At 35.4% G+C, this 26,426-nt stretch overlaps 1 protein-coding gene across 2 annotated transcripts in view; it reads left to right on the top strand.

Annotated features, from left to right (window-relative positions):
- Positions 1-26,426, top strand: part of Xrcc4 (X-ray repair cross complementing 4) — a 202,862-nt gene that overhangs the window by 22,416 nt on the left and 154,020 nt on the right. For both annotated transcript variants that reach the window (XM_076927117.1, XM_076927118.1), the window contains exon 3: positions 821-996. In XM_076927117.1, coding sequence (XP_076783232.1) covers positions 821-996 — 176 coding nt within the window. The remainder of the gene's footprint in view (positions 1-820; positions 997-26,426) is intronic.

Raw genomic sequence — 26,426 nt, 5'->3', positions numbered from 1 at the left:
ACACACAGACACACACACACAGACACACACAGACACACACACACACACAGAGACACACACACAGACACACACACACACCACACACACACACACACACACCACACACACACACACACACACACACACATACACACACAGACACACACAGACACACACACACACACAGACACACACACACACAGTCACACACACATACACACACAGACACACACACAGACACACACACAGACACACACCACACACACACACACACACACATACACACACAGACACACACACACACACACACACCACACACCACACACACACAGACACACACACACACACACACACACCACACACACAGACACACACAGACACACACACACACACACACACCACACACACAGACACACACAGACACACACACACACACAGAGAGAGAGAGAGAGAGAGAGAGAGAGAGAGAGAGAGAGAGAGAGAGAGAGAGAGATCCTAATTCTTAATACTTAGATTTGAGTACATAGTCTGGTGTAAGTGCAGAAGCTGGAGAGTAAAGGTGATTGGAGAGAACAGTGAGCTCAAGAGATGGAGTTGAGGACACAGCGGCTTCCAGAGGGCAAAGGGGAAAAATGTGGGCTGCTTAGCTCGGGAATGGAGGGGATGGGTTACAGGAGAGGGAGGGAAAAGAGCACTAAATGTATTTGACAAAACTACTGGGAAACATTTTGATTTTATTTTTTCAAATTCTTTTTATATTGGTAAAGTAGCTATAACAGCTAAATCCATATTTTCTAATAGAAACTTCTGGTTTCATCACCTTAATTAATTTTTCACATAGTGTCTGAATCAGAGATTTCCAAAGAAGCTGATGACATGGCTATGGAGAAAGGAAAATACGTTGATGAGCTGAGAAAGGCACTGGTGCCAGGGTCTGAAACAGCTGGTGCGTACAAGTTCATCTTTTCTAAGGAGTCTTGCCATTTCTCCCTGGAGAAAGAACTGAAAGATGTTTCTGTAAGTATACCTTTGCACAGGTGTGTTTTTACTGATAAATTTGCTTTCACATTTAAGTGGCAGGTCTATGATTCTTGGCACAACTCTGAAATAAATACCAAGAAATTGCTTGAGATTCTCATTAGTATGCTTCAATTTTTATAAAGGAAATCATATCTATAAGAAGTTGTTTTCTGAGGGGGGGGTTCTCTGTGTGTGTGCATGCATCTGTGAGGGTCTGTGTGCATGCATCTGTGAGGGTGTGTGTGCATGCGTGTAGTATGCATGTGTCTGTATGTGTGCGTGTCTGTTTGTAGTCTTTGTTGCATCACATGTGTGATGGTCATAGCCTCAGACCGTCAGCCTTGTTAGCAAGCACCTTTACCTACTAAGAGATCTCAAAATGTTTTAGAGTTAAAGTTCATGACATATTTCTTTTAACACACTGTGCAAAGTAAGCACTAGAAATGTGTTTACTCATCAATATTGAAAACACTTTAAATGCTCTAGTTAATTACATGAATGAACAAGAGTATGAGACTATTGCAGCCTGGCTTTCTTAAAATAAGTTTGGGAAAACACAGAGTTTTAGAAAGAAAACATTAAATTTACCTTTGCCTATTTAATAATTGATTAGTTTTCTTCCTTTGAGTATATTTGAAATTTTATCTTATTATTTTAGTACATTTTAATTTTTAAATTTGTGTTGGTGCTTTGCCTGCATATGTGTCTTTGTGAGGGTGTCAGATCCCCTGGAACTGGAATTACAGACAATTGTGAGCTGCCTGCCATGTGGATACTAGGAATTGAACCTGGGTCTTTTGGAAGAGCAGCTGGTACTTTTAGCTGTTAAGTCATCTCTCCAGCCTTCTATAGTTAAAATTTTAAAACAACATAGTTAATTGTACTAATACATATCATTAATAACTAAGGAAACATTATTTGTATTGCCATACTTAAAAACAATAAGGTGGAAATAACTTTGTGTCTAAGCTTTCTAAAGATTGCATTCTTTTTAGACAAGCATATCTGCTACTTGGCTCAGTTTCTACAGCAGTTGTGACTAAGGAGCTACTTTAAAAGTCTGTGCTTATTCTTTTTACAGCCTACCTAAATTAAATACACACTAAATTTGCTTTTGCCTTTGGTTTATTAATCATATGAGATCTACAACATAAGAAAAAGAACTTTATTAGGTTCATTGATGGTAACTAAGGAATCGGTTCTTGTTTGTTTTGTTTTTAGTTAAGTCTAATTTTTAAATTATTTTAAAGCAATCTTTTAAACTCATAATAGTAAAGGAGATTTATCAAACTGAGAAGTATTCGAAGAAATAAATAAAATTATTATTTTCAAATATATGTTATTGTGGGGAATAGTGAAGAATGACTGTCCCTTGTAATTTCATTTACAAGGTCTATATTTACATTCACTGTCAATGCATGTTTTTATTATGTTGTAGTTATTCACATAATAATTTAAAATAGGTGACGATTTTAACTGGCACATTCAGTTTAGTATCAGTTGTTTTGTTCTGTGGTCCAAGCTCAATCAGATGACATTAATTTTCTTTACAAATGCTGCCTTTTCTTCTCATATTGCAAAGTAGAACAGGTCAAATTAAGAACAGTGATATTTCCTATTCAACAGATATTTATTTTAAGCAATATCTGTTATTTTGTGATAACACATGCCAAGTTACTGTGGTGTGGTGAAAGGCTGGGGCGCGGCAGGTGCAGTGCTGGAGGGCTTGATCTGGCTGCTTGCTTGTGAATTGTGCTTTGCTGATTCTGTGAGGAAAGACCTTTAATTCCTCATGGCTCACGTCATTTACAGTTGTCTTGCTATAAATAAATTATAGACTGGCAGTAATCCTGGAAACTTTCTTGCTTTCTATCCTGAAATTAATCACTCTTTTTCAAAACCAATGCCTTGAATACTATTTTTTGACTAATTTTTACTAGTGATAAAACAACATAAATATACTCAGGAATGCTGAGACCCTAGACAAATTGCCTTCAGCTATCATAGTGCAGTTTAGATGGGTGCTACTATATTTACTGTTGCACACTGTTTATTGTTGGTAAGTATGTTCATGCCTGGATTGCTTGAGAGAGAATTTTGAATGTTTAATTGAGGGAAAACTTTCTGTGCTAAGGTCAGCTTTTGAGATGCAAGTATATTCAGTCAGACTTTGTTAGGAGTCTTCTACTATGCAATGTGTGCTGCAAACTGATTTCAGAGTGATACTATCTTATAAATTCATCTGCTGGCAAAAATGTGCTGACAGTTTCACACATGGCAAACTGTTCTAAGGTTCATCGCACTTGGATGACCCCAGCATTGTGAAGGAGTTTGTAATGCTTTCCTTAATGACACAGATAACTGACATTTGCCAAAAAAAATGACCACAGAAACTCAGAAGGATGGGAAAGAATGTACAGATGCAACTCAGAAAGATGTTCTAAAGTTTGTTGTGTTTCTGCATAATACCGTTTCCATGGCACAGAGACCTCTGAATCCCTAGTCCAGTTGCTTCGAGTCTGGCCCTCTGGCAGGCACACTTTGAGGGCATTTGCCTTCTTCAAATCTTTCAAATCTTTCATGTGCCAAGTCATGTTTTCAGGATCACTGCACAACCTGAACATTTGGAGTATGTAAGTCATATAAGGATTATGTGAAATTTACAGTTTTACTTCCCCCTTTAAGAAAGGAAATTACTATCATCATTTTAATTTTAAAAGACCTATTTTTAAGAAAAATAATTCATATTTTTACTGAGTACTAGAATTTTCAATTTCCAGTCTAAGGACATACTTAGATACATAACCTGTTTGTTGATATTCAGTTTTTAGGAAAGAATGGGTTCACAGTTTTTATGAGATTAGTTCTAAATTCATAACTAATCCCTTGAATGTGTATATGTTCTGATTAGATTTTTTTCAGGAATAGGAGGTATACTCACTAGAATAAATATTATATGATCATCTAGACACTAATACTGTTTCCCTGTAGTGTGAACCTCTTTGAGCTCACCACTAAGAAGTCTGTTGGTGACAGTAAAGAACTGTGTTGGTGACAATAAGCTGATGTGCACTCCAGTGTGAGGACAGGGAGTTGATCATGGAAAAGCATGATCATACAAAACCTGTCTCTGCCAGATTATTCTTTCAACTTTTCACAGGTCATGCTAATTCTGTGGTAGACACTTGATCACTTGACACTAAATCTTCATAATACAATTCCCTTTTTATTTTACTTTAGCTAAATTTATTTTGATAATAAATCATAACTAAATGTATATTCTTCTTTTATAAGGATGACTGCAGTTTCCTTTCCCTTCACTTCTCCTAGCCTCCTTCCCCCACCTTCTTTCTCACCTCTATCTACTGTTCCTCTGTTTCTCTTCAGGAAAGAACAGGGATATAAACCGAATATGACATAACAAATTACAATAAGACTAGGTACAAACCCTCATGTCAAGGCTGGACAAGGCAACCTAGTAGGGAGACAAAGGTCTCAACAGCAGGCAAGAGTCAGACACCTCCTACTCACACTCTTTAGAGGGCCACAAGAACACCAAACTACACAACAATAACATGTAGGCAGACAACCTAGCATAGATCTATGCAGACTCCATAATTGCAATTTTGGTCTTTGCAAGCCCCCATGAGACCTGTTTAGTTGATTCTGTGGGCCACATTCTCTTGCTGTCCTGTACCCTTCTTGGCTTCTATAGTCCTTCCTCCTCTTTGTCTGAGGAGTTCCCTAAGCTCTTCATAATGTTTGGCTATTACTTTTTTCATCTGCTCTCATCAGTTGCTGGTTGAATCCTGTCAGATGACAGTTGGGTCAGGCACTGGTCTCTGAGCGTAGCAGAATACCATTAAGAATCATTTTATTGACTTTTTCCCAGCTGTGTTTGGTTCTAGTATAAGTCTCTGGACTATTCAGCCTCTGGTTCCTGACCATCATTGGTTGGCCTCTTGTACAAGTTTTGTACCACCATTGCCACAGCATATCCTGCAGACAGGACAAATTATAGGTCCAAGGTTTCTGGCTGGATTTCTGTCTTAGACCCACCACTGGAACCCTTGCCTGGTTTCAGAAGAGAGCCGATTCAGGCTCTGTATCTTCTATTGCTAGTAGTTCTTGCTCGTGTCACGTTCATAGATTCCAGAGAGTTTCCATCGTTTTCCACATTGCTCTCCTAATGTTCTCCATTTTCAGTCATATTTCCCTGTACTCTCCTCGACTTCCCAAACCCCACCCGAACCCTCATGTTCCCATTCACACCTACCCCGAGTCCACCCACAAAATTCTATTAGATTTCCCCTTCCCAGGGAGATCCACGTGTGCTTCCTTGAGCCCTCCTTTTCACTTAGCATCTCTAGATATGTGGATTATGGAACACCACATCTGTCTTTCCAGGTCTTGGTTAACTCATTCAGGATGATTTTTTCTTCTGTCTATTTGTCTGCAAATTCCATGACGTCAGTTTTCACTAGCTGGGTAACACTGCATTTGTAAATGTGACACCTTTTCTCTATCCATTCTTGAGTTGAAGGCAACCTTGTTTCTAGTTTCTATTATGTGAATAAGGAATGTATGAACATAGCTGATAAATGCCTTTGTGGTAGGTTCTATCCATTCTTTAGTTGAAGGCAACCTTGTTTCTAGTTTCTATTATGTGAATAAGGAATGTATGAACATAGCTGATAAATGCCTTTGTGGTAGGTTCTATCCATTCTTTAGTTGAAGGCAACCTTGTTTCTAGTTTCTATTATGTGAATAAGGAATGTATGAACATAGCTGATAAATGCCTTTGTGGTAGGTTCTATCCATTCTTTAGTTGAAGGCAAGCTTGTTTCTAGTTTCTATTATGTGAATAAGGAATGTATGAACATAGCTGATAAATGCCTTTGTGGTAGGTTCTATCCATTCTTTAGTTGAAGGCAACCTTGTTTCTAGTTTCTATTATGTGAATAAGGAATGTATGAACATAGCTGATAAATGCCTTTGTGGTAGGTTCTATCCATTCTTTAGTTGAAGGCAACCTTGTTTCTAGTTTCTATTATGTGAATAAGGAATGTATGAACATAGCTGATAAATGCCTTTGTGGTAGGTTCTATCCATTCTTTAGTTGAAGGCAACCTTGTTTCTAGTTTCTATTATGTGAATAAGGAATGTATGAACATAGCTGATAAATGCCTTTGTGGTAGGTTCTATCCATTCTTTAGTTGAAGGCAAGCTTGTTTCTAGTTTCTATTATGTGAATAAGGAATGTATGAACATAGCTGATAAATGCCTTTGTGGTAGGTTCTATCCATTCTTTAGTTGAAGGCAACCTTGTTTCTAGTTTCTATTATGTGAATAAGGAATGTATAAACATAGCTGATAAATGCCTTTGTGGTAGGTTGAAATGTCTTATAGACATACTTCCAAGAGTGGTATTGCTGGGAGCAGACTTGAATCGATTCTTAATTTTTTGAGGAACTGCCATATTGATTTCTATAGTGGCGCTACAGGTTGGCACTCCCTCTGGCGGTGGAGGAGTGTTCCCTTTGCTCCAGATCCTTTCACCATGAGCTGTTACTTGTGATTTTGATCTTAGCTATTCTGACAGGTGTAAGATAAAATGGAATCTTATCTTACCAATAGGCAGGTCATGCAATCAAAACCGAAACAAAAATACTGGACCTAATAGACATTAAACACCAGATATACCTAACAGATATGTACGGAACATTTCAGCCAAATGCATATATATGTGTATCTTTTTCTCGGTACCTAATAGAACTTTCTCCAAAATTGACCACATACTCAGTCACAAAGCAAGTCTTAATAGGTATAAGAAAATTGAAATAACTCCTTGTCAGAGCAGCATTAAAGATGAATTTCAACAACAGAAATAAGAGAAAGCCTACAATTTCATAGAAACTGAACAACTCTATATTAAATGCTAACTGGGTAAGACAGCAATAAAGAAAGAAATTAAAGACTTTCCAGATTTCAATGAAAATGAATATAGAACACACCTCAACTTATGTGACACAACAAAAGTGGTATTAAGAGGAAAGTTCATAACACCTGGTGTCTTTATCAAAAAATCAGAGAAATCTTATAGAAGTTAACAAAATACTTGAAAGCTCTAGGGAAAAGATGAAGATAGAGGAGGAGGGGGGAGGGGCGAAGTTACATACTGAAGAAGATGAGATTGCAGGAAATAATCAAAATTGAGGTGTGAATGCAACAAAATAGAAATAGAGAATGCAAAGAATCAATGAAATGAAAGGTTGGTTCTTTGAGACACATCAGCAAGATAGACAAACCCTTATCCAAACTAACTATAAGATTAACTATATCCAACTTAACAAAATCAGAAATGAAAAGGTACAGAACCTGAGGAAACCCAAAGAGTCATTAGGTCATACTTTAAAAAACTGTACTCTACAAAATTTGAAAATTTAAAAGAAATAGATCATTTTCTCAGTAGATACAATTTACCAAAGTTGAATCAAGATCAGATAACCTAGGTAAGTCTGTAATTCCCTAAGGAAATAGAAGCAGTCATTAAAAGTCTCCCAGTGAAAAAAATGGCCAGGCCAGAAATTTTAGTGGAGAATTCTGCCACACTTTCAGTGCAGAGCTAAGGCTAATAGTCTTTAAAGTATTCATCAGTATACAAACGAAGGAACACCGACAAAGTCTTCTTAGAAGGCTACAGTCACTCTGATACTCAAACCACACAAAGATTCAACAACAAAAAAGAATTGTATATCATTTTCCCTCATAAACATAGATGCAAAAATAGTTATATACAATAAAATACTCACAAACCAAATCTAAGCATACATCAAATAGATCATCCACCATGATGCAGTGATGGTTCAACATATGAAATTTAATGTAATACACCATATAAACAAATTAAAGAAAAATTTTTAAAAAATGCTCATCTCATTAGATGCTGAAAAAGCCTGTGACAGAATCCAACACATCTCCATGATAAAAATCAGGGAGAGATCAGGGCTACAAGGTACTTACCTAAACACAATAAAAGAATTACAGTAAGCTTAAAGCCAATATCAAAATAAATGGAGAAAAACTCAAAGCAGTCCACTATAATCAGGAATTTTAAAAGACTGTCCACTAACTCCATATTTATTCAATATAGTACTTGAAGTTCTGGCTAGAGCAAGAAGATAACTGAAGAAGATCAAGGAAGCAGAAATTCAAAAGGAAGAAGTCAATGTACTGTGATATGATAAGCAACCACAAAAATTCTACATTCCCTCTTGTGCAGCTTATAAACACCTTCACTGAAATGGCTAGATACAATAAAATTAAAAAAAAATCAGTAGCCATGAGGGAGAACACTTTTAATTCTATTGAATGATTGTGTGCAAAGATTTCCTGAGCAAAATGGGTTTAATGTACCTTATCTTATATAAACCATAATAACCTGCAGGAATGGCAGTATAAGTACCATTTTTTTTTTTTTGAAAAATAAAAAGGGTCCATTTCCAGAGCAGTGGTTTATGAGACAGAGATATATGGTTAGAATTGGAACTGCGATAAGGCATGATGGATTATTTAAATGATAACAAATGTGATTTAAAGAGAACAACAAACACCATGGGCAGGAGTATCAGGGGAAAACATATGAATACAGGTGAGGGTGGACTTGACTTCATTCCAGTTTCCCTGTACAACTTATGCTATATAAGTTCTTTTTAATGGTCTAGGAATAGATGGGTTTCCTCAATTGTCAAAAGATTGTGTTGACTGCCATGTGCCAAATAAAGCCAGAAGTTATTTTGTCAATCACTATGAATGATAGTGGCATTGTAGGTACAGTAATATCAACTTAAGCAGTACATCAGATATTCTTTTCTTCATCTCAGAAAAATGTAATTTCTATTACTGGAACTTTCTAGTGATTACTTACTTATTCTAAAATCTAGATTATAGCATTTGTTCAGTTCAGTTGGTCCAACCAAAATATCTTTCATTCATGTAAGTAAATATTTTTGTACTCCTTTGTGTGGATAACTAGTCCCAAAGGATATTATCTATCCTTGGCATGGAAAAACACTACTGTTTTATATTATAGGAGTGGCTTTAATCCCCTCCGGACAAAAACCATTGTTATTCTGTACTGACAGTCTGAGAATTAACATGTACTATAGACAGTAAAGATAACAAGATCATTTAGGGGTCAGAACTTCTAGTTTCCTCAAGTTCTTGTCTTGGTGAGTTATTTCTTGGTATCTCCCCAAGTCATCAGCTTATTCTTCCTCTTGGGACATTTCCTCTTAATAGATACGTCATCTGTCCTGAGACCCTTCATTACAGGTGATCTCCTTGGATGCTGTCCTGCTCTGACGCATTGATGCAGGAGCCAATCTGGGTCTTCTTTCATTTTCTGGAACGACACAACCATAACCTTGTCCTAATATTATAAGAATATCTATCCCTGTCCATTGATTAATTTTTAGATCTTTCATTTAACATATACTTCAGACTGCCTCCTTTAAGCTAAATGTTTTGGGGCAGCAGAAGAAGCTTTATCTTTTAAAGTGAATAAAATTTACATAAGTGTGGCTAAGTGTACCACTTATGATACACTTATGATACCACTTTAGATGGGATTATATGCCCCCATTTATCTTTAAAGTTTGATTTTCAGATATGTATATAAAGAAATCCCAAATTTCTTTACCATATAAATTATAAAGACTTTCAGTAACATGATAAATATTTCATAAATTGAGGCCTTTCTTAAGGCTTTTGTTAGTATAAACAGGAGCATTATTAGGTTTTAGTTGTAGTCAGAATCCTAGAAAGGAGACGTATATATTAAATGATTACTAACATCCAAAGTGGTGTCACCCTTGTAAGCAGAAACAACAATCACTATTAGAAAAAGTATCAACCATTACATGAACATATTTGAAGCACCCCAATTCGGAGAGATGACTAATATCTGTTTGCTAATGGCGTTAAATTTGTAACCCTTGTGGAGTAATTCTACCAGCAGAGGGCAGTGGGGTGAAAGTAGAACAAGAAGGACAGGGTCAAATGATTTGTCAAAGGTCAAGAGAATTGAAACAGTTCTGCCTTTTGATGAAGAAGTTTCTGAAATTTTTGAGCATCCTGAAAAGAAAGTGTTAATGTCAGAGAGGACACTAGTGCATTGGCTTGTGCAACAGTGAGTTCGAATGAGCATGATATGAGTTATGGGAAAAGGTTGAATTTGTTGTCATATAGAAGTCTGAAGGGAGAGAACTTATTCTGAAGTAACATTAGTATTTGGGCTATATGTAGAGTCAGTTATAACAGTAAATGCTGCAAACTATCTAATAAAAACTGATTTGTTATGGCAAATTCCGACTCTTGAGCAGTACCAGGGAGTGGTACAATCCTTTGTGGACTATTTGAAATTTATGTGTAAGACACAAGCTCCTTGTCTTTTTGAAGAGACATCTATAAAAGCAATAAAAGCTATCTCTATAGAATTTTACCCAAGGGCTATCTTCAAAAATACCTTAAAATTAGGAGATTTTTAGAATAATTTATATTGATCCCAAATAACATGCAAATGCAACCTACCAATTATTATCAGTATTGAAGAAACAATTGACCTGTACTTTTATTTTATTTTTTTTATTAGATCTTTCATTTACACTTCAGATACCATCCCGTTTCCCCATTCCCCCCCCCTTAGAAAACCCCTATCCCATGCCCCCTTTTCCTTTTTGCATTTATACATTTTTTTAAGAAATGTTAATCATAGGCTTTATAAGTTTGGTATTGTTCAATCAGAGGTGTAACCCACTACCCAACCTAGATATATCAACTATCTTTGACTGGTGGAGATACATGAACATCTGCTTCCCTGTCTCCCCCCTCTTTCTCTCTTTCATCACCTAGCTTCTCCTCTCCTTCTTCTTCTCCTCTTCTTACTCCTTTTCTTCCTCTCAGTACTCCTCCCACCTTAGCTCCTCCTACACATCACCCTTCCTGTTAAAAGGAAACTTTTCTCTCAAAATACAATTAGAGCATAATTATGCCTATTTGTACCAGTGAGGTACAAGATAGTCCTAATACCCAGTCCATCCTTTTGTTGACTAACCAGCACCTCTGTCATCTATCCTAATTAAAACACTTAGTTCTGAACCTGGCTTTTTCCTTGGCTTTAGGATGAATGTCAGCTGATGACCATACACTCAGATCTTTTCTCTCAAAGTAAATAGCTATAAGTTTTCAACCCCATCAGAAATCCAGAATGACTGAGTTGACTATAATTGTGGGAAGCACCAAGCATAGCTTCTAAAACTTAGCCAATTTATAGAGACCTCTGAACACCTGGACACTCGCTCTACTTCGAAACGTTGGAGCATCTGTTCTTCTGCCTTCTGGCCCAGGATCATCTGACAGACCTTAGTGCTGCAGAATTATTAAGGGCTGATTACTCTGTCTAGGCAGATATAATCAGTCGACTATTCTGCAAGTGTGTCCTTTTCTGGACAGTAATTTGTCTGTAGAAGGAAAGTGGCAATTCTTGCCTAGTGGCTGTCTCACCACAACTGGAGTAACTCCAAGGATGCTCAATTTCTTCTTAGAGTTTAACATAGGAAGCTGTCCGGAGCAGACAGGTCTCTAATGAAAATGAACATTAATACTGAAATGTTTGTCATGTTAATTCTAAGGATTTCTGATGTTTTGAAAACCAGCTATCCATGTAAGGTAATCTGGAGTGTTGCCTGTTAACTCCACTCAGCTATTTCTAAATAAAACATAGAGAACACCCTTATAATAAACTCCAAGTCATGAATTTGCTATAGTCCCTTAACTCACAGGCTGACCATCTCAAATCAGTTAAAAAAGTTAAAGAAGGACTGGGTCTAAGCTTTGTATTCCTAAGTGTGTTATACTGGTACAATGCCTATGAGAGTAACAATATTCATCTCACTCTTATATCACTAAAAAGCTCATGCCACTGAAAACCTTAAAATTTGTAAACAAAGTAAATTGGTGCCATTTAAGAATTTATATCTTCATCTTGATATTAATTATACAGATTTCTACTAATAGGTTATGGCTATGCAATAAACCCTAGCTAATCCTCTCTATTCCGACAAAACCACTACTTTTCCCTAGGGCGACAGCCCAACATTTACCACCTTAGTCCCCATGCCCAGGGAATAGGGGCGCTGACTCATCATTAGCTTCTTCAAGCTGATTATGGGCGTTGAGATATTAGAAGAGGGGTGGGGGGGAGTGCAAGTTGACAATCCTCTGATGCTGTGTCTTCACTGCCTCCAGATGGAATTCACGGACCTCAGAGGTTTGAGCAGGTCTGCCCAGCTTGCTTGTTGAGTAGATACACCAAGGTTGATCATTCAGCAGGGCTCAGACTGCAGGAGGGCTGACCTGTACTTTTAAAAGCATGGTGATTTCTATAGAGTCTGTGTCAGTAAGTTCTTTAATATGTTCGTATAAAGTCTATGCTTTATTTTAGATAAAGTGCTACAGAATGTTATGGAGAATTATGACATGCATAAATTTCTCTAACACTATTATCTTATATATATCTTCAGTAGGTGCTGAGGAAGAAGGAAGGATAAGTAAGTGATAAGGAAATAAAGGTTAATTCAAGCAGCTCCTGCTTTAGCAGAAGCAATATTTAATAAGTACTTATTTGCTCCTCTTTGGCTAATATATTTCTAATGCAGTTTCACTGAGAGTCTCCAGAATGTATAGAGCAGAGGTCTAAATCTTTAGTAGTAATAGATACATAGGATATACCAGTTGACATAGCCAATCCCTTTTTTTATGATGTATAATGTATGGTTGAGTAATAACATATCCTAACTAATTATAAGGTAATTAATTTTTTGGTGCATTTTATGTAGACTTTTGTTTAAATTTTACTGTTTCAATTTATTTACCATGAAAGTTAAGTACTCATGTAAGTATTGATTAGATGAGCAGGTGAAAAGACCAAAACCTTGGAAAAAATAGCAGTGCACTAGGTGCTTTATAAGATTAACATGTAATCTGCCTAATTTTTATCCCTTGTTGTAAAACTTTCCACTGATATTGGGTCACTGGCTGCTGACTGTTTAAAATAGAGAAACAGAATGCAAAATGTTCTTTATCATGAGAATATAAATATTCAGTCAAGTATAATAATGAAATATTTTGAGGAATCATATTTGGAGCAGGAAGTCCTGGCTGGAAGGCCACCATTGTTTTCATAGTAGCATTTATGCCCCTGAGATTAAGTAACAGCTGAAGTGTATTTTTTGCCTTTTATGAATTACAAAAATATGGGAATCCCAAGGATTGACTTGCTACTTTTTTTTTTTTTTTTTTTTTTTTTTTGCAATTGTTCCTGTACTAGAAGTTGGACCGGTTTCAATTTTTTCCCACCTAGGGGCCATTGGTCAATCCACACTGGGTTGACAGATTCCTATTGTAGATTAAAGACTGTTTGGATGGCCCTTAATCAATGACCCTAGTTAGGGGACTGTTTTTGCTTTCTTGTATTATACTCATCAGATGATTTGTTAGTAGCAGTGGTAAAGTACTACTTTCATTTGTTGTAATTTATCTCTTCCCCAAAGACTATGTGGAAGCCCAGTGCCAGAGTAAGAATCTTTTCAGTCCAGATTAAGAAATTAGTATTTTTAGAAGAGTCCTGTTAACCTCCAGCACCTTGTAAAGGCGTGAGGGCCCTCTAGAAGTTGACCAGTGTGGGTGCTATTGTTCTTGAGTAATAATAGACTGATCTGCCTCAGTTTCTAAAATGCCTTGAAATAAATAATTTTCAGTGTTAAGGCAACACTGGGTAGAAACAGGTTTTCATTCCTCATCTTGATGGAACAACTCTGTGTGCTTAACATTCCAGGTTTCTCTCTAGTCCACTACTGTGAGCACCAAGACCTCTATGCCACCTACACTAAGTGATAGATCAAATGGTGGATGTCACACAATTTCCCTTAGAGAAATTGTTGGCTTAAATATTTTAACAAATCCCCAGTTAGTGTAAATATTTCTCCAAGTTGCTTGCAAAGGTGGACCTTTTATAACCAGTGTCACTTAAATATATAGATTTAGATAGATACCAGTGACATAATACTTAATTTTGTGTTTGATTTCTTCACTTTGTTCTAGAGCATTCAAGCATGCTGTTAAGTTAATAATATGAGAAATTGTTCTTTTTATTTTTTTTCACATAGGCACTTAATGCTGTGAACTTGCCTCTTAGAACTGCCTTTATTGTGTCCCATAACTTTGGTGTATTCATTTATTCAGTTCTAGAAAATCTTTAATTTCTTTCTTAATTTCAATCTTGACCCAGTTTTTTGGTTAGAGAGTTGATCAATTTCCATGTCTTTGTAAATGGCTACACCAGCTTTCTCCTTGAGCCCATTTGCTTGGGATATCTTACCATCATTTTAATCTGAGATGATTTTTCTCCTTGGTGTGAAGGTGTGTTTTTTAGATGCAGCAGAAGGATAAATTCTGTTTTCTAATACAGTCTTATTTTTATTGGGGGAATTGAGACTATAGATGTTGAAAGTTATCAGTGATTAGTGTTAATTGCTACAGCGTGAGTTTTTTTCCCTCCCTGGTTTGATTTGCTGGTCTGGGATTATTTATTTCTTGTGGGTTTTTTGTTTGGTAGGTTTGTTTTGTTTTTGATGGGTGGGTCAGGGAAGGGGGTTGTGGTTAAACCCTTCAGATTGAGATTTTCCTTCTAGTGCCTTATGTGGTACTGAATTTGTAGATAGCTACTGCATAAATTTGTTTTTGAGATGGAATTTCTTTATTTCCCCATCTATTGTAATTGAAATTTTTGGTGGGTATGGTAGATTGTTACTTGGGCTTTCCCCTTTTTGCTTATGTTATTCTCACCTTGATTTGTACCTTCAGTGTTATTATTAGTATGCATCATGTGTAATTCCCCCCACCCTTTTCTTTCTTTCTTTTCTTTTCTTTCCTTTCCTTTCCTTTCCTTTCCTTTCCTTTCCTTTCCTTTCCTTTCCTTTTCTTTTCTTTTCTTTTTTTTTTTTTTGAGACAGGGTTTCTCTGTATAGCCCTGGCTGTCCTGGAACTCACTCTGTAGACCAGGCTCTCCTCAAACTCAGAAATCCACCTGCCTCTGTGTCCCAAGTGCTGGGATCAAAGGCATGCACCACCATTGCCCAGCAAAATGTGTAGCCCAGGCTGGCCTTGAACTCGTGAACCTCCTGCCTCTGCCTCCTTCAGCAAATCCTACCACAACCGGCCCCTTCCCCCTTCTATTTGCTCGTTCTATATGCTTCTTGGACCTTGGTAGGCACCTCCTTCTTCAGGTTTGTAAAATTTTCTTTTAAAATTTTGTTAAATTATGTATCTTTGACCTGAGTTTCTTCTTCTTCCTCTACTCCTGTTAGTCATTGGGTTGTGTTTTCATTGGTCCCAGATTTTCTGGATGTTTTCTGCCTGGATTTTCTTAAATTTAACTTCTTTTCTTCTTCTTTGTCTTTGTCTTCATTGTCGTCTTCTTTCTTTCTTCTTCCTCCTCCTCTTCTTCTTCTCCTCCTCTTCCTCCTCCTATTCCTCTTCTTCCTCCTCCTCTTCTTCCTCCTCCTCCTCTTTCTCTTCCTCCTCCTTCTTTTTCATTTTTTTGCCCTGTCTTCAATGCCTGAGAGTCTCTTTTTTATCTTTTGTATTCTGTTGATGAGGCTTGCCTCTGAGATTTCCATTTGAGTTCCCTTTGTTTTTCCTAGTTTTTCTTTTTTTCCTTTTTTTTTTTTTTTTGATTAATCTCATTTTTACTTTCATGTATTGAACACTGATTCATTCCACAGTTTGTGTTTTTATAGATTTCATTAGTAGATGTATCCATCTCCTTTTATGGTTCTTGAGCATATTCATAAGAGCTATTTTGTTGTGGATGGGTTGTGCTTCAGCCCTACTGCATTTCTGAGGGCCTACTGTGGTAGAGTTGTTGGGCTTTAGTGGAGACATATTATCTTGGGTGATATTTATTTTGTTTTTATGCCAGTGTCTAGGCATCTGTGCTTGGGCTGCTCATACTTCTAGGTGCTGATATCTGATCTTCTTGTTTTCTGTTGCTCTCTTTATTTCTTAGAAGAGTGTAATTGCTGTGTATTTCCTGGTAGAATTCACCTGAGATCCTGCCAGGTGTATCTACTGGGGGTCCTGGATATAATGTGTCTTTAGGTATTGGGAGTTGATACTAAGGAATGGGATCGGTTTGAGAAGTGTTGGTTCATGGTTGACAGTCTCAATAGAAGGAAGGAGTGTTGGGTGAGACACTCTGATCTGCACAGATCCCTAGGAATGGGGGCAGAGAAGGGAGAGGCCACTGCAAATAGTCTGTTACAGAGCTGGGGTACGATTAAGGCACTAGAATTGGAGAATAGCCTGGAGAGAAATGTTCCCAACCAGATTCCCTTGCTGGCTTGGGGTGCTGTTTCCCAGTGAGTTCCTGTGTGAGTTGACAGCTAAGCCAAAAGGATCAGGTATTTCTAGAAGACCAATTTTCTGGCCAGTATGGCAGATGAGCTTCTAGACAGTGTGTGATTCCCTGGGTGGCCTGAATGGTTGGTGTTCAGGGAGTGCCATATTATCATCTCTTAATGGTTCTTATATGCATGGATACATTTGAATCAGTCCATTAGAAGTTATTTCTGATATTTCTTGAAATAAGGCAACTTTCCACTTTATGTGGCACTTTGTTCATAGATAACCAGGTTTAGCATGTTTTATTCAAATGACTAAGTTTAATAAAGCAGGCTATTTTAATTTCTGGTTTATAATAGTTTGGTTTTTTGAAATTTAGTAAATATATATAAAATATATGTCATTACATGTTATATTTTTATTATGTTACACTTTAATAATTATAGTTAACAGTCAGATATATAATTTATTCAACCCAACAAAGAACCAAATAATGCTAACATTTTAAATTATACTTATTGGTTTCCTTCCCATCTTTTGAAGCAGTGATCAGAGAAAACTGTGTTTTGAAACGTTTACTTCCAATTCAAAGTAATATTTCACATAAAGGGATACTATTGTTAGAATTTATTGGTAAATGTACTGTTTCACTGACACTCACTCCTGCTCCCTAACTCTAGTAGTACCCTGTAGGTGTTCTCTATGACAGCCCCTTTCTTTTGTGTTTAGGGTAGTGAGAACAGAGCCCATTGTTTCTGCTTACCCTTTAAGTAACAGTTTGTTTAGTATAGTGAGCTTTAAGCCAGCTGTGACATCAGAATGGACCACCCACAGAGAGGAGCTAGGGATTAGTGAGCTTTGCCTAAACTGCTGCCACCTAAACAAATATTGCCCATTCTGTGATTTACTGCTTGGTCTAAGTGGCTACTTAGGAGTGAATCTTTATAAGTGCTTGAGCTACTGAGATAGAACAAGTAATAAACACTGAAACCAATTTGGTGCACATTTGAAGTTTGGTAATTAAATTTTTGAATGGTGGTCCCATCATAATACTTATTCTAATTTTTGGATCATATGTTGTAATTATTTTAAACAATATTTAAATCTATGTCAGTGCTATTTACTCATTCATAATTTATTTTCCTTAAAATTAATCTCTATAGTTTAGCTCTAATGGAATTTGAGAATATAAAAAAGCAGTTAGAAATTCTCTTGGAAGTCTTTAAATTGTAAATATTAATAACACCCAAAATAAAGTAAGTGTATTATGTTCTAGAGAAGGGTTTTTTTTTGTGTGTGTGTGTTTGTGTGTGTGTTTAAAGCTTCCTAAACATAGTAAAAAGGTCAGGATTTGAACTATAATATATTTATTTTTGAGGTCAGGTGATACATTGTTCTAATAGCAGAGGTCACATGGAATACAGAGTGTTTCCAGGTAATATAATAATATTCAACGAAGGAAAAATGCCTGCTTACAGATAAAAGGATGAGTCAATTTTTTTCAGAAAATATAGGTACAGTGAGCCTACATTACATTATGTTAAATTTCTATCACACTGACTGCTTGCTGCAAGGTCAACATAAAGACTCAACACATGCTCATATACACACAAATATAAACATAGACACATATACATATGAACATATAAACACACATATACATGTATACATATAAGCACAGACACATACACATGCACAGTTATACTAGCACATATACTTTTATACATAAATATATGCACATATATACATATGAAAACATTCATATGCACACTTAGATATATACAAACATACATATACAAATGTACATAGACATAGACATAAATACACATTCATACACACATATGTACGTATGCAATTATACACACATCTATCTGCCTATACATATGCATCCTTGCACATGCATACATAAACACATATGCACATATACATATATCAGTATATACACATATATCCACATAAATATGTTTATATATGTCAGTGCACATATTCTGCATACTTGTGAGTCAAATGTAATGCACATTCTTGCATCAGTGAAATTAAATAATGAGAAAGGTTGTTGTATTTACCTACTCCAAGATGAGGTTTTTTTTTTTGTTTTGTTTTGTTTTACATTTTTGTATCCTCTTTTTATTTGTTTTATTGCTATTTATTTAGTAGGTTTTTTTTTTTTAAAGGATGTTCTGGAATCAGTGATAAAAACATTTAAGATTGTTCTGTGAACAGTATAATACTATAAACCACAGTAATGATGTGACTTATATCTCTTGTTTTCTTACTTTCTGAGTTTTTAACAAAAAGTACATCTAAAACTTTTGGGAATATATTCATTTTTTTCTTTCTCACAATTTTAAGTTTAAAAGATTTCTTTAGTCTTCAGTTTACTAAATCTGGAATTTTTATCTCCATAGGGAAGACTATTAACTATTCAGAAAAGTCCATTTTTGTGTAATTTATAGTCTCCTGGTGAAGAGGAGACTATATTTTTATATAGTCTAATTTGTAGTATTGTGGTATTTATCTTAATAGATATAGATCTTTAAGATAACAAATTTCAATACAAGATTTATTTCAAATGTAGATTAAGTTCGAGTTAGCATTATTATAAAAACCTAAGAATACTTCATGTTTTAAATATTTTCCTTGTCTGTAGCCCTCAAATTGTTGAGTTCAGTTATGTTACAATTTTATTAAGCTTATTATCAGAAATAGTCTCCAATAGTTTGTTTATATTTAATTCCAGAATGAAGATTCATTATTAACTGTCCTATACCAGAGTGATTTAAAATCTAAATCAGGAAGCAATTCTCCAAATGTCCTTAAATTTTTTCCTACCATATCAAAGTATGCACCTACAACACTATAAAAACTATAAGAATAAACATGATTGAAAAGTAATTACTAGTAATTTCAAAAGTAATTATCAATAATTTCAACATGGAGAATATTTAAAACATTTATACAGTTACATATGATATTCATTTCTGAAACAAGAATTATGTTGTTTTAAAGTAACAATTTCTTTACAAACTACTTTGACAAGGATACTTTCTTTAAACCTGCCGTTTTTACTAATTTTTCTATAGCTTTACATACCTAATAATAATAACTAAGTCATAGTGATTTAAAAATACAAGTGAGTCAAATATAATAAACAGAAGATATTTGTGAGATGAATACATATATATAGAGAGGGGGAGAGGGGATAAAGGAAAGAAAGGAGAGAGTGAAGGAGAGAGGAAAAGAAGGAAAGAGAGAGAGAAAAGAGAGAGAGAGAGAACTTCCATTTTGAGATTTGTAGATGGCCATCTTAAAATAAAAATATAACATTTTTTTTGGAATGAGGTATTAACTAATTATATATTTAGGGATATAGGTTCATAGGTTATTCACAGAATATACCATGTATTTTTGCCTTTTGAGTAGCAAACATCCTTGAAAATATCTGACATTAATCAAAGCAATTCCCCTGTCAACACAAGTCTGATCCCTGTGGGATTTGCATCAGTACTTTGTCTGGACCAGTTCTCAAGATAAGGGATAGGCTTCCCATGCATTCCTGCTTCATCCCTTGACAGTTTCAGTTTAAAGTCTTTCACAGTTATTCCTTAATTGTGGCTATGTATCTTTATATTTATCCTTAGCTTATATTTCTCTTCTCTGCTTCCAGTCTTAGTGTCAACAGGATTATTTAGTTGTATATAAAAGGAAAAATATCTCATGAGAATTGGTGACATAGTGTATGTTCATCTAAGCAGTTCTTTCAGGAGAACTGACCCTAGTAACAGCGCATTTGATCTTAAGGTATTTTTAAGATTTTGATCTCTTCTGATCATAAAATCAGGGTTATTTTGAATTTTTTTGGAATGAATACTTACTATTACATACTGTGTGTTCATCTAAGCAATTCTTTCAGAAGACCTGATGTTAGTAACAGCAAATTTGACCTTGTGGTATTTTTAAGATTTTGATCTTTTTTTGATCATAAAATCAGGGTTATTTTGAATTCTTTGAAAATAATACTATTTTTCTGTATTGAGGCCTGGAGTATAAACATACAGGAAAAGAATCTTATAGAAGAGTAAATGTTTCCTGGTCAAAGTTATGTACAATGCTACTCAATTTTATATGCAATGTGAAACAATATTATTAATATATTATACAATTTTGCAGTTATGTTATACATTTGTTCAGTTGCCATCTAAAGTAACAAGTACATATTTGCTACAAACAAATTAGAACAACTCATACAATTGAATGAGTTGTGCAAAATCATGTCAGCCTAGTTTCTGCAGAATTTGGATAAAACTATGTCAATTTCTTCTAATGCAATTAACTTAAGTTTATAATATAAATTGATAAATATAATTTTTACATATACTAAATAATTTTTGTGAAGACACAAATTGAAATTCTCTATTCTACAAGGTATCTTCTACAGGGTTTCATTTACCACATGAAAGATCAAAACAGATACGTTTATGTTCTCAAGGCAGTTTTTTTATAATTCATTGTGTTAATACCAAAATTTTCATAGAGTGATGATATCATTTTAAAGTAAACTGTGTAAAGAAAAAAAAGTTTGTGTAAGAAATGAGCTAGTATTTAGAAACAACATAATCATGTAAAGGCTTGCAAAATTACTTGGATCAAACACCACCTCGTTTATTATTGTGTGTTTATTTCCAATGTGTACTAGTGTTGTAGACTCTAAGCAGGCTAAAACTTTGGTCATGATCAGGACGTTCCTCCTTTGTGCTCTTGTTAAGTTTGTATTCAGTGAGTATTTTTGCTGTATTTGACAATGACATTTTGTTGTGCTCTTTGTATCACAATGTTTGAGTACTCAGGCTATTGTAAATTCATTTATGTTATGAATATACACTTGATAGCTATGCTTTGTCTTATACCTAAGTAAATATTGCCTATTTTTACAAATCACATATAACATTTAAGTCAGTTTTCAAAACCACACATAAAATAAAATGATTGGGCAAATATTTCTTCTCTTTATGTGGAAAGCATCTTTGAATTCAAGGAGAAAGGGTGGGGAGAAGGAGATAGGGGGAGGTGCAGAGGAGGGAAGGAGGGAGGGAGGGAGGAGGAAAAGTCAGAATAATGAAAATTTGTGTGACACATACTGGAATAGATGATGCAAATATAAAACTGCATAATTAAAAGGGAGAGAATGTTACTGTTTAAATTTCAGAGAATTAAGTTAAGGTCTATTCTCATTTCTTTGCGCCTAACTCCATTTTGGCAGGGGCGCTTACGGGCTGAACATACAGAGTGTGAGCTACCACAGTCCTGTGCTTTTAAAAGATGGCTTCTAGTGCTTTAATGGTTTATATGGAGCTTTCTGTTGACATAACAGAAAGTCAACTATAAACTCAGGGAGCCCGGAATAGTAGAGGATGTTCGTAAATTCAGTACGTTTTATGGAAAATGGGTCCTAGTGCTCTTCTGGCAGGTTGCTACAGAGGCAAGTTGAGGCTCAAGCAGAAAGCCTCAGTGGACTGGCCCATTAGCCTCTAAATGTGAGGAGTACAACTAGAGCTGAAACTATGAAGATCTCTTAAAATATCATGAGGAACACTTAGACCAACCAGGTATCCGTAGCTCTATTTACTCTGCTTTCCTTATCAAACATCTAAAATGTCAGTTCATAACATTAAGCAAAAGACTTGAAGGAAGATGAAGGAACTAAGAATTCTGAGGATCAAATGATGGCACCGCATAACTAACAATGGAAAGCAACCCCTTCCTTTGCTTAGCTGCATTGATAGTATTTCTTTTTTATATCTTCGTTGAAAGACAGCAATTCATTCAGAGGAAGGAAGGAAGGAAGGAAGGAAGGAAGGAAGGGAGGGAGGGAAAAAAGGACAGAGAGGCATATGGGTCTCACAAATGTGTTGTATGTTCTATTCATTATATACCAGCATCTATGTGGAGGTAGATGGCATATTATCCAGCTAATGTTTATTCAATGTAATTTGGAAGTGGTTGTGCACACAGATGCCTGTCCCACCATGTTTCCACTTTCATATTTCATACTTCCTACGCTAAAGGTTGAGAGTTTTCTTTTATATTATATTTAGTTCACCTTTATTATTTTTTTAATATTTGAAATTATAATATGTTTACATCATTTCTCTTTTCCCTCTTCTCCCTTCAATATTACCTGTAGAATTTGGAGATTATTATGTGTCTAAGAAAATATAAAAGTGATACATAAAAATTAAAATTATAAAAAAACTAAAAAAAAATTATAAAAACAAACATAAAACTTTTCCATAACTTCCTAATTTAAAAAATGAATTGCTGTTCTTTTTGTCTAATTTTATTTTTAAGCTTGTTTGTAATACATGTCATTTCCTTTCTTTACTAGTTGATTGTTACAGGACTGCTCATGTGAGCAGTGTGATGGGAAACATGAAGTTTGAGGGCAGTGGAGTGGCTGACAGAATTCTTACAGAGAACTCAGAGATCACTGAATGTTTAGTCACAGTGTCTTCAGTGAGACATTGTACAGAATGAAATTAAAACCAATTTGGACATAGGAAATTTGGTGAAATAATAATGGTATAGTTATATATAGTCAAGATGTGTGTAAATGTAGAGTACACCTTCTGTGCTGATGGTGAATGAAGCAAAGTCTCACTTGCCCAGGTTGAGTACTTTCTTTTATGTACTAATATCTTCTTCCAAGGAAAATATGGAAGTCATTTTTGGTCATGAATACAGGGAGCAGGGTATGATTTGTATGGAGTAGAAACTCATTAAAATTGATAAATGAGCCTGCTGCCACAGGGTTGTGATCCCAGGTCCTCAGGAGGCTAAGGGAGGAGGATTGCAAGGTCAAGGCCCACGTGGACTGGAGTTCCATGAACGCAGGCTGTGAGCAACTTTGCGAGCATCTGTCTTGAAATACAAAGTAAAAGGAAAGCTGTTGTATAGTTGAGGGGTAAAGGATTTGACTACCATGGAGGAGGTCCTATGTTCAAATAGAAGCTTATGACTAAAATGTCTGATGATAACCGACAGTCTTGTGGGTCATTGCATTGGAGCTTCATGGTAGCAGAATTCCCATTTGTAAAATTTCTAAGACACTGGGTGTTGATCTCTTGTAAGAGTCTGTTTACAATCCAAAGAGGACTTCTGACAGGCCAAGAAGATGCATTTTTCCTTTTACTATTTACAAAAATTGAGTCTGTTGACTAGATTATATTTCCTACATAAAAACTCTGAATATTTTTAGATCTTTTATAATTTTATTATTAATATAAACTCATAATATTTTATGATAAATTTAAAATATACAGAATTTTATAATAGTTTGTTAAACACAATTAGTAAAAGTCTCATTTTAAATATCTTTTAAATATTTCTTCATTTTAGAATATGTCATGTGCTAAAAAGCTAAAAATATAAAAATAGGGAAATGCCCTCTGTTTTCTTTCAATATTTAAAACTGCTCTGAAATTAAACAATAAATTGCTTTTCTGAGAAGTTTGCATATTGATAACATTAAATGATGGAGTATAACATTAAATTGTTCAAATAAAATTACTCAAGGGCACAAAAATAGAAAAAAATCTTGAGACTCTAATTAGCTGTCAGATACACAATCATACAGTGATCGTATTGGGCAATTGTTTATGCATCCGTAATTAAATACAATTAAGTCTGCATGTATATGTAGTGTAAATGACATTCTCTATATGCCTAATCCAATGATGCCTTTATACAATGTGCCATGATCAACTCTTTATGTTATAATGTGAAATTCTTTATTCTTCCCTCACCAAGCATTGTGCAGAATTCTCACCAAGTAGCATATTTATGTGGGAAATAGTTCTAATTGTTTTAATTAAAGTTCCTGAACTTCTTCTAAATACATTTTTCATACTTTTTCAGGTTTTGTTATCCTGGTGATACCAGAGGGTGACTCTGTGGAGATTAGGACTCCACTTTAAGAATAAAGTCTCTCTCTCTCTCTCTCTCTCTCTCTCTCTCTCTCTCTCTCTCTCTCTCTCTCTGTGTGTGTGTTTGTGTACACACGCACACGCGCGCTGCTCCTTCAGAGATCAGAAATGTGTGTGCTTGTTGGGGGTGTGATTTTTCAGTGGTTTCTAGTTACTTTGCTCTCTTAAGAAAGGATAAAACAGGGCTCTGAAGCCCCAAGCTAGGTCCTTGGCAAATATGTTGTGGTTGTTTAACTCTCTTTTTCTCCTGTGGGATTTACAACAATGAAAGTACTTTGTGTGTGATTATTTCGTGTATTTCTTGGGCCCATTTCTCACTCTGGTTTGCCTCTTCCAGCTTGATAGGAGGCTTTGTGCCTATTCTTGCATCTCCTTATGCTGTGTTCAGTTGGTATCACTGGGAAGCTTGCTCCTTTCTGAAGGGAAATGGAGAAGCACTGGATTTGGGGGAGAGAGAAAAGGTGTGTGTGTATGTGTGTGTGCGTGTGTGTGTGCGTATGTGCTGTATGAGAGAAGAATAAGTACAAAAAAGTGGCTAAAAAATTCAGTTGGAAATCATTATGTTTTAAATTTATCATTATACTATAAATCTGTTATTTTCAGGCACTTAAAATGGTACTTAAATAAGCTTGTTCTAAATGCTTTGCAATAGAAGCTTCTTTAGTGTGTCAGTCATATGAAGTAGATCCTCTTACTATTCACACATTATAGACATGGAATAAATGGAGAAGAAAGTACAGAGCTACTCGGTAGCCACTGGTTTATTAGCTTAGCTTTATTATATCTCATATGTTGATATCTTTATTATATCTCATATGTTGATAGCTTTTACTTTCAAGTGACACCTTTGTGATTGCAAATATTATATTGAAGTAGATAAGAGAATCATTTCTAAAAGATAAAGTCTAGATGTCTTTAGTGATAATTAACACACACATATCTACTTGATTGCTACATGGCTTGGTTGCTGCAGAGTTCCTCATAAAAAAAAAACTTACTCTTTCCTTCAGTTTTCTGTATGTCTTGTTTATTGGAAGTACAACTAACTTCAATAGATAAAGCACATTTCATACCTTGTCCTTGAGTCTGCACACGGTTGGCACAGGGAACTTTGAATTTGCTGACTGAAACAATTCAAAAGCATTATTATCTTAAATTGTGGTTTGGCATTTACATTTAAAATAGTCTTTTTATGTAGCTATTGAATGCAAGTGCTTACATAAAATTTAAGTCAATTTTTTTTCATAACACATTTGCAGTTTGGCTGAAGTGCCCAACTATCTTTTGTTTTCTTTTTCACTAAACCACTATGATATTTGTAAATGCCACTGAAATACTCACTAGATGATTATAGGGCAGGAAGAATAAAGTTAAAGAAATTGTGTTTTGTTTCTTCATTTTTTGATTCTTCTTTTAATAGTTGTCAAAAATATAATAATGTCCTATAAAACTGAGCAGTGTCAGTTAACTCCTGACCATTTTCAGTGATATTGTTTATTGTGGAAGAGATAAATGAATTTAGCAGGCATTTTATTAATGCTTCTTATGTCTCTACTAAACCATGTTATAGCATGGAGTCAGTTCATCACCTTTTCCATTTGTGTTTAACATACTTTTTCTCTATACATTTTAAAAGTTATTTTGTTTCTAGAAACATAAATAAAGAACAGATGGCTGTTCACACCTCAGTAGGAATACCAGGGGACAGAGGACTTTCATCATGTCCCTGTGGTCCCGTGCTGGCTCTCATGTGGTGGACATCTGTGTCTGTTTGGAATAGTTCCTGCTGCTGTTTGGGGCCTCCTGGGGCTGGTGTCAGTCCTCCTTCCCTTATTTTAAGGCAGCTAGGTTTTCTCAGCCATTTATTACTCTGTAGACAAGCCCAAAATGTATCCGAACAAGAGTCTTAAACATACCAAGTATGCTGCTCGTGTTTAAGAATGTCTTGTATATCTATATAAACTTTTCTTATTCACAGCTAAT

The sequence above is a fragment of the Arvicanthis niloticus genome, chromosome 29 (genome assembly GCF_011762505.2).
Source record: "Arvicanthis niloticus isolate mArvNil1 chromosome 29, mArvNil1.pat.X, whole genome shotgun sequence".
Lineage (NCBI taxonomy): Eukaryota > Metazoa > Chordata > Mammalia > Rodentia > Muridae > Arvicanthis > Arvicanthis niloticus.
Note: the sequence above shows the minus strand (reverse complement) of the source record. Positions and strands in the feature narration are given on the sequence as shown.